The sequence below is a fragment of the Monopterus albus genome, unplaced genomic scaffold, assembly GCF_001952655.1.
Source record: "Monopterus albus unplaced genomic scaffold, M_albus_1.0 scaffold26.1, whole genome shotgun sequence".
NCBI lineage: Eukaryota > Metazoa > Chordata > Actinopteri > Synbranchiformes > Synbranchidae > Monopterus > Monopterus albus.
Window position 1 is genome coordinate 4,124,512 of NW_018127906.1, and position 9,946 is coordinate 4,134,457.

Sequence of the window (9,946 nt, forward strand, 5' to 3'; positions counted from 1 at the left end):
CGGAGAGAGGCACCTGGGGCTGGTACATGGGCAAATAGCCAGGTACCTGGTGTTGGGGCAGGTGGCTGGGCACCTGGGGCTCAGGCTTGGAGAGAGGCACCTGGGGCTGGTACATGGGCAGGTGGCTGGGCACCTGGTGCTGGGGCATGGGCAGGTGGGCAGGCACCCGGTGGTGGGGCAGGTAGCTTGGCACCTGGTGGTGGGATTTTGAGAGAGGCACCTGAGGCTGGTACATGTAATTGCGCACCAAAGGGAAGTATGTATAGTGGGGCACTAGTGGAAGGTAGCCAGATATTTGAGGCTGGTATGGGTAACTTGGCACCTGAGGCTTGATCTGATTGTAAAGTACCCGGGACCTCGGCTCAAAGGAAGTAGGAAGTGGTTTTGGCTGGTAGCTGCGCCCGTGGGGCAAAGACTTAAGCTGGAATCTGCGTACTTTGGGCCAAGACTGATGGATTTGGTAGCGAAGGGCCTCAGGACGGGACTGGTAACGTGAAGCAAGCTTAGTGGCATGAGGATTTTTAAAGCCATCTTCAGTGCCATGATAAGCTAAAGTTAAACACAATATGGAGACAAGCATACAAGATATCTCAGAAGTTTTAACATTGCTTTCCAAGATCTATTGCATCTTTGTTTAAGTGTACATGCCTTTTGACTGAAATGTTCACATTTAACTTTTGGTATTTTAAGAGTAACTTTATAAATACACAGGCATTTCAAAAAGCTAGCACTTTATAATATATAGGTCTTACATTTAATGCTTGCTTGAAGTACTCCAACAAACAGCATCCACAGAATCACCATCCTAGAAAAGGAAACCATGCTTAACACAGCACTCTGCATTGTTTCAAATAAACTGCTAAGCCACAGAAAAGACCGGTCTATTACCTTAAGAGGAACCCCATGGCCTCAGCCAGATAAGACCAACTGTAAGATGAAACACCTTGGTCTGTCTTCAGCAGCCCAATACAATGACAACTCCGTTCCTTTTCCTCAGCAGTGCAGTGGTAGAGTGGTTCCAGTGCAAGTCATTTATATGATTCTGATAGGCAGCCACAGCTCTGGTGATTGATTGGAAACAGGTGGAATTAATGGGGCTTGATTATACACTGCAGTTCAGAACAGGCTTCCTCCAATTTGCACTGCAGTATTTTGCCAGTTTATTTTTAAATGAAGGGTTGATTGTGGCCATCATCTTATGAATCTTTATCACGAAAATAAACCACAACTTTACACTACATTCATTGTTTCTTGTTTTTAACAGCAAGTGGTTTACTGACAGTAGTTTTTATGTATTTTCACTTTACTAAAGTGGGGTTGGGGGTTGACAGAGTTCAACAGCAGATTCTTAATGTTATACTAAGTTTACATCCACTTTTAGTAGGTGATTCAGATTACATCAGATTTGTTTGCAAAGTGCAAAGTTTGAAGATGTAAATAGTTTTTCCTTTGTGCCTAAACATGGTGTGTTTAATGCCTTTTTTGGCCGACTGGTGACTTTTTAGAATATGCAGCCCTTTAATTCACAAAAAACACAATCATTTGGGGGTATTGTCAAAGGGAGGCTTCTGTTATGCATCTAGCATGCTTTACTGCAGTAACCTTGGACAGAATATGCGCTTTGATAAATGCAGTAACAGTAGGTAGCCAGTAGATGGCGCAGCCTATACAAGGGACAAAAGGCATCTTTCCATCCATCCATTATGTTTACTGCTTATCCTGTAGAGGGTCATGGGGGACTGGAGTCAATCCCAGCCAATACTGGGCAAGAGGCAGTGTACAGCCTGCACAGGTCCAAAAGGAATATTTAAATATGAAATTACACTCATTTATGATCCAGCATAAATATCATTGTTACTTTGTATTAAAAAGACAATGATTCAAGCTGCATTTGGAAGTACAAACATCCCCTACACCTTTTATTGCCCTTACTTGGAATAGAGTCAGTGCACCCCAATGGAGACCAGTTTAAAGTAATTATGGTGACTATATTTATCTGGAGGAGCAGGAAATTCTGCTTCATTTGACCTAAAGAAATAACTAATCTGCATAACAGCAGCCTGTGGACTAATAAAAAGTGAGCTGTGATGCTCAGGGGCACTTCAGCAGGGCAGCTGTTGGCTGGCCTGACTGTTGTGCCAGATTTTAGCAGAGTATATTATATTTTATGAGTGAAAACCAGGACAATAAATAAACAGGCAATGTTTTTTTAAGCTGGGGATATGGCACAGTGTTTATTGTCCATTGGAAGAGAGTTCAAGAGGGTGGAGGCAGGCTCAGTGCTTAGTCCTGTGGGGGAGCTATAAACACCTGAAATGTGATTTGGCACCAACACAAGGTACTGTACATAGTGTGTGTGAGCCATAAAATTGAAACTCCTGTGCAATCCAGAGATGTTCACTCAGCCAAAAGGTTTTTTTTTAGCTTGTACTGTACCAGGGTTATAGGTAAAACAGAATACATTTCCAAGTTTTAACTACTACAATCCTCAGAGGTGAACACAGACTTATTTGCTTCTAAATCTTAAGAGTCAAGGTACCAGATTGTTCGTGGTGTTTGCAGTTACATCCCCAGAACCCAGAGATTATTTGCCTGCATAAGAACAAATCTTTGGAAACAGCTAAATCCTGTGGGTGGGTATAAAATAATCTAAAATTGCAGACTTTCTGGGAGTTCATATTTGCTCCTGTCAAGACAATTTATACTCACATGCATACCATATAACCACAAATCCTTGGTTGTATAAGGCTCTTGTGCTTATAGAGAACCAAGCAATTTACTCCACATAAACAAATCCTTATTCATTCCATCCTGTGTCATTTAGACAGTTCCTCAGTTGGATCATTTCACACTAGTATATATCTTGCTACCCAGCCCATGTCTCCCTGAACTGCCATAAGGGAAGAAAATAATGTTTGGTTTGCTTAGTAGAGTCTGCAATTTTAGAAAGCTCTCATAATAATGTCAGAAGGGAACCCAGATCAAAACATACAGCTTTTACTGCTACAAATGGATTTGTGGTTAAAGGGGTTTTCAGTACATTTTATTCAGTTTTATTTACAATGTACAGTGTGTCCCAACTTTCTGAAAACAGAGTTGTAATGTTAAATAAGGTTTATATAACCCTAGCCAGGTTTATAATATAACAGAAATAACAACAACAGCTCTTCCACTCCTGGCTGTCGTTGTTCTCATGTGAACTTTGCGTGTCAGCCACCCAGGTTAGATACCAGCAGGTTACCAACCCGGGCTAGGACCAAGCTGTGACCTCAGGCTGACGCGCAGCTCCGGCCCAGGCTCGGCCCCGCCTGCGCCGCACCGCCGCCGCCTCTCGCAGCGGAAACGTTATTCCCACACGCCAAGGACTAGCAGCCCACCAGCTCAGTTACCCTTAAATACATTATTTGTATCGAAAACAGACGCCCCGCCGACAACCTGCGGCAAGGTGAGTGTGTTAATATTTCATTTTAGCGGTGATGCTAACGGTCAGACTTGGACGAGACCAGACGAAGGAAACGGAGAAAACGGTCCGTCCAGCAGCATCGCGTCGGAGGCTGAAAAAATAATGGCTCGGTCGGTCACACGGGGAAAGCCTCGGCTTTTAGCAGATAATTCCCGCATCTAACCGCCTTGTCGCGATTAAACAGACGGTTATTTTGTAGGTTTAAGTCAGAGACGACATTTAGCAAGATAGAAGATGCTAGCTCGGGTGGTGGCGTTGTGATTTTATAGCAGTGACACAAAGGCAGGGAAGCGTCTGGTAACGGTTTGACACATCGTTGTTTCCTTGTTTATTCTGTCTGACGGCAAAATTGACTGGATTAAAATACAAGATTAGACCATAACATACAGACACTATTCGTTTATTAGGAACAGAAGTGGTTCAACAGTGCCACATCAGCGGCCTGTGTTATCACCATATTGATCCCATATTCCCAGAAACAACAGCGGTACAACCAGTGTTAAGTTTGACACAATGAAGACACGTGACTTCCGCTGGAAATGTACAAAATAAAAGCTTGGCTGAGTTTAGGAATTTTACTGTACATCTGGACCTTGAGTCTGTAATAAAGTATCTATCTAGCTATCTTAGCACAATTTATCTTAGCTGAAGCAAAAAAGATGGTTATTTATTATTAGTAATGGTGAAAGAAGTGCTCAGATTATTTACTTAAATAAAAGTAGCAATACTACAGTGATAAAATACATTATTACTGCAATCAGAATGTTACTTATGTAAAAGTACTGGCATCAAAATATGCTTAAAGTACCAAAAGAAGTAGTCATGCAAAATGGGACAATTCACATGACTGTAGCCTATATTATATTAATGGATTATAATTATTGATGCATTATTGTGTTCATTACTTTAAAGTATAAGTACGTAGTTTTTAAAGGTAGAAGTAATAGAAAGGAGCCACAGACTGAGCTACAACTATGGAAAACAATTTAAACCAAGAACAATGTAGAATGAAAGAAGAGCTCATAAAAGGGAGACAGTTAAATATCTGTTACCACATATAACTCAGTTGAATTCACTAATAATCAAGGCATTGCTGTATTTTAGGTTGCAAACAGTGTAATGATTTTGCTATTGCTCTGTACATGTTACGAGAACCTTTTTCTGTTGTACGCTTCCAGGCTTTTACTTTGAAGGCTATGTGGCTGTACTTCCCAGTGTATACTAGTGGATTTATGCTGGTTGGTGCAGTATGGTGGGGATGCAGATTACTCTAATGGCCTAAACAGTAAACAATAACTAGGTGGTGTCCTGTTTGCAGCATTAACCTGTGTTATGTCAGTGCTACCTAAATGAACATTAAATACATCCTTTCTCCAAATCGTCACAATAAGCATGTGATACTCCTGTAGGGAATCTCTCGGGGATATATTTTGTATTTAGTGATGTTTTTATAGGGACTTGGTAGTTTTCTGTGTTTTGTATTATATCTTTAACATGATTATTACATGAGCAGTTGTTTATTTTTACATTGTTTAGTTTGTGTAATATAGCCTAATACCGCTACTGTTTTGTCCTAGATTAGAGAACAAGACTCCACAGTGGTACGACATGTAGGTTAATATACACGGCGGTCTGCTTGCCTACAGTAACTCACCCTGTGATGCTGTGTATGTCTCAGGAGGAAAGCAGAGGAGAGAATGCAGTACATGTCCTCCTGTTATGTAAGCTCTTTTTTTCTGCCTTGCTTTCTGTCTCTAGATCCTGAGTCACATTTGTTTACCAGAATTTGCCAGAGTGTTTAATTAACCTGTCAACGCTCTGGCTCCCTACTTAGCTCTGAAGTATAATTACCATCTAGGTCTTGCTTTCTAGAGAGTTGCTGCATGTGTTGTAGTTGTTCCTATAATTAAATCTCACTACAGATGTTTCTGACACTATTCAGTAGCAGGACAGTTAAGCACTTGGACTGTGAAGTTAAAACTGCCTGAGAAGACTTTTTTTTTTGGCTACCCTGGAAAAGTCCAGGTTAGTAGTTGATTGTTGTCCTGGTATGATTCTACTGCAAAACAGAGAAATATTACAATGGCTGCTGCTGTTTTCTATCATCTACCTTCACACAAATCCAACATTCCATTCTGCTGCAGTCGGTCGCTAATTAAAGACAGAAAGAGATTAAGGGAGAGATTTGAAGATCGGCAGGGTTAGAGTGTTTCAGGTCGCAATCGAAACCAGGAGACAAACTGTGTCAGGAAGTGCCACAGCAGTTACTGCAGGTGTCACATCAGTATACCTGACTCACTAAATCCAAAGGGTCAGTGTTGCCAGAGTAAATGCCTCCACATAGTGACTGGTAGACTTTAAACCTAAAGCTGGTTATGTAAAGTGAAATGCCACCGTCGATGTCTTTCTTACCTTCCCGACCTCTTCTGAACTAGAGCTGAAACAATTAGTCAGTTACTCATTGGCAGAAAACACAATTAAATATTTTCATTAAGTGTTTAGGTGATTCTTTTAAAGCAAAAATACCAAAGAAAACATAATTTCAGATCATTAAATGTGAAGTTTTGCTGCTTTTCTCTGTTCTTTTATTAAATCCTTCAGTTTTGAACTGTTGATCTGACAAAACAAGAAATTTGAAGATTTTACCTTGGGCTCTGCGAAACTGAGACCAGATCATTTTTCTCACTATTTCTGATTTTTAACTAACCACAAGGTGAACTGATTAATCAGGGAAAAAAAAAAATCAACAATTTAATATGAAAATATAGGCTAATATTTGTTGCAGCCCTATACTGTGATGGCGTGTGATAAACATTTATTATTATCATTTCATCTTTTAATAATTTTGATTTATTTGAATATTGAGTTGATAAAGTTTCAAAATGTTTTCCCAGATCTTAGTTATGTATCTTCCCACTGCTGTCCTAATGCAGCACATCAGTGTGTGTGGGGTAAGTGAATTAAACACTAAAATTGTTGTTGATCAAGAGTCTGCATATTGAGAGAGAGAAAAGTGTTATTCACAGTGAATTGGTTTCACTTTCTGACATTCTCCAGTGTTGAGTCTGTCTGCGTCACCAGTCGGCATGTGAAGGGGCTGCGACGACTGAGCTCATAAAGTCTCCACATCATGGAGTATTTCTAAAGCACAGCTGAATCAGTGTGTCAGGTGACATGCCTGCTGTGTTTTCAGCTGCTCTTCCCAGGCTTGGAATGCATCTCTTTGTGTTACACAACCGATGCTGTGGTTTAATCTATGGCGTGAGCATCTTAGGTTTGTAAACGCACTGTGCAGATATCCTGCAGGTCCTCCCTGAATCAAGCGTTTTGGGCCTGTTAACATGCAGTTACACTCAGTGGAAAAGTGCCACCTCAGTGCTTTGCTCAGCTTGCTTTGAAAGGTCTCCACTGTTGAATGGTTACACTCCAACAACATAATTATTTAGACCACTTTTCAACTATTTGAACTCAAAACAACCATACCACACAGTTTGTGCTTGTGTACCTCCAAGCTTAGACTGTGCCATTCCCATTGTTTCCATTCTTCAACCATCACGTTAGAAAAGTGTCTTACTAAATTGTCCCTCAAATTGTATTTATATGCAGGTCAAAGTGTTTCTGTATATTAATGTAATATTATATTTGTTCTCACAATGTGTTTCAAAGTTTGCTAGTCCAACACTTTTGTAAATAGCGAGGTGTTTAACCTCTGAGAGTTCGTTCACACATGCAGATTCAGTAGCTTGCTGTGCCCGGTCTTCTGAGGATGTGTTGTGTTGAACACGTCCTCTGCTCTGACAGGACAGTTGTTTTCTGACGTATCCGGTGCTGCTGTGTACTGCTGTAGTACATGCGTATCTTGGTTGTGTGTTTCCATGTGTCGGTCTTCTTTTTTGTGTCCCAGTAACATGTCAAGTTATGTTTACTCCTGGTAGCCTGTAGATAACAGAAGACAGGGTTAGCTTGACATTAGCTAACGTGGTTAACTAAGGCTGACATTGTCCACAGTGTAAAGCCTGGTGACGCTACATAGCTCGCACGTTTTCATTTTAAATCACTGTGGCTACTAGTTGGTTAACTAGCCTATTAGTTACTTAAGCTCTCTATCTTTTTTGGTAAAATAATGTTACCTAAGGACAAAAGTGTACTATGTGTGCTGTGGAGTGCAGGCAACAAAGGAAAGGGAACGAGTCATCTGGAAGACTAAATCTTTGCCTGTGCTCGAGGTTTGGACCGACAGCACACTGAGTGACAGCTACCGCCTCCTCCGTGTCTGGGAGCAAATATGACATTTGCACATAATGTGATTTTCAGATCGCCCCCTCCCTTTCAGTCAGATGCTAGCATGTCGTCTTGTAGATATAGCCTCAGGGAGAGCACGTCGGAGTGATCTGGTATGACTTCACCACAAAGATAATGCTCAGATATTGATAGGAACATGTCACTACTGCCCATATGCAAAATTACATCCTTGACTATTACTGTTTTCAATATTTGAATATATTTAGTAGCTAATACACATTTACTTCAGTAAAAGCTTCTGCTTGGTTGAGCTTGACATATTCTACGCTGTGGTGTTTCTACTTTTACTTCTGTAAAGGATCTGAACATATTCCACTGCTGGTGGAATCAAAGTGTAAAGACATGGCTGTAATTTGTGTTTCTGAAAGGAAAATAACTAGATTATGTGCATTCTTGATGTGCAACTGGCCTTTTGAGATGCACACACAGCTTTTACCCTGTAGCTCGTTATGGTAGTTTTGTCCCTTTCATGGCTCTGGGCTGTAGGAGAGCTGTGACTGTGTGTGCTGAAGCAGATAAATGTCGCTGGGCTTGCTCTGTATTTTGGCTCATATGTCAGGCAGTGAAAGAGCACTGAGAGCTGCTGGGGCACCATCAACACCGTGGACATGCTGTTGTGTGGAACTGAGCAACAGTCTTGTAATTACATGCTGAATCAGAATAGAAGTGTAAATCAGAGTTGGTGTGTTTCTTCAGCAACTATTTGAACACGTGAGCTGAAGTTCAGAACGTAAATACTTAGATTATGCTTGAATGTCATAAAAATATAAACCTTTCCAACCTCAAGTTGGGCTGAATGCATCAGTGGCTCCTGTGGCCGCTGCAGTTCTAAAATTACTGGCAGAAACATTCAGCATGATGAGGAGATCAATACTTCACCTTCAAGACGAAATGTCATGTTTCTCTCAGTGACAGACCTTCCTCGTGGCAGACAATCTGACTGTGAGGTGATCAGTCAATTAGCTCATTTGATTATGATCATCAGAGTCATTTAGCAAGCAAAAATATTGTCTACAGCATCTCAGTTGTGAGGATTTGCTGCTTCTACATATTGTGAGTTGAGCAGCTTTGTGTTCAAGCCTGCGACCCACAGGTTGCCGGGCTGACACCCACCACCACTGCTTCCTGTCGTCCATGTCATGTAGCTGCCCTTGAGCAACCTCAAGTAGCTTTTGTGGCTATGCAGGGATTGCTGTCAAAATACTGAAATGTAGCTCTGTGTCAGTACGAGTCCTCCTGCAGACACACTGACAGCTTTTGTGCTGAGAACTCTACTGTGAACACAGACACTAAAAGCTCTGTGGGATTGTCAGGCGTTCTGCTCGAAACCATCTGCAGTCCATCTTGGTTGTGTGTGTGTGTGTGTGTGTGTGTGTGTGTGCAGCCACATGGGAGGAGAGAGAGGAGGGAGGGAGGGAGGGAGATGATCAGGGAGGCAGAAGTGGTTAAAGGAAAGACGTATTACACTGCAATGCACACAGTGGTTGGAAGAGAGGCAGAGAGAGCAGGGATTTAGTGAGGCTGAGGGGGGATGGGAGGAGAGGGGAAACATGATGGATCAAAACAAGGCAGGAAAGACTGAGAAGTGCATGGCTTGGAACCAGAGAAAGAGGAGAAGAGCGAGAAGGACAGAATCGGCACAGTAATGAGAAAGGAGAGGAGTAGGAGGAGGGATGTGATGCTGGAAAAAGACGGCTGCAGCTTGAGAAACAGTGGTTAGTATTTGGTTATTAATGTGCCTTGTGTATGTGTGTTAAAGGGAGTGTAGACATGCAGCAGTGTTAAGTTCTACATAATCCATGTGGGGAGACTTGTCTGCTGCATTTGACCCATGTATCAGTTAAGTTAAAATCAAATCTTAGCTTCATTTGAGAACTGGAGCAGTGGACTAAAAGCACATCACAGTGAAGAAGCCATCATTAATGTTATTACTAACAACTGTATATTTCCTGCTATGACGTCAAAATGTATTCATCCTATGCCTGCTTGTATGTGGTGACATGCTCTGCCAACAAGTTTCATCAAGGACGATGGAATAAAGTAGTGTCAGGAAATAAAACTGTATCTCCAACGTTTTCATGTTTTTATCATGTGGATGGCATGTGCCTCTTTACACAGAGACATTTCTCCAACCTCTCCCATAAAACCCTAATCACACTGTATAAGGCCAGAATACATCGT

General features: G+C 41.5%; 2 protein-coding genes across 3 annotated transcripts in view; one reads left to right on the plus strand and one right to left on the minus strand.

Annotated features, from left to right (window-relative positions):
* The window catches only part of LOC109957294 (adhesive plaque matrix protein-like), a 2,952-nt gene extending 1,946 nt beyond the window's left edge, over positions 1–1,006 (minus strand). For both annotated transcript variants that reach the window (XM_020595050.1, XM_020595049.1), the window contains exons 1-3: positions 889–1,006; positions 753–805; positions 14–549 (exon numbers count right to left, since the gene is read on the minus strand). In XM_020595050.1, coding sequence (XP_020450706.1) covers positions 14–549; positions 753–805; positions 889–905 — 606 coding nt within the window. In that variant the 5' untranslated portion in view covers positions 906–1,006. The remainder of the gene's footprint in view (positions 1–13; positions 550–752; positions 806–888) is intronic.
* A 2,191-nt stretch (positions 1,007–3,197) lies between these two features.
* rusc2 (RUN and SH3 domain containing 2) overlaps positions 3,198–9,946 on the plus strand; it is a 36,651-nt gene continuing 29,902 nt past the window's right edge. The window contains 1 exon segment of the mRNA XM_020595076.1: positions 3,198–3,445. The gene's annotated coding sequence lies outside the window, so the exon portion shown is untranslated.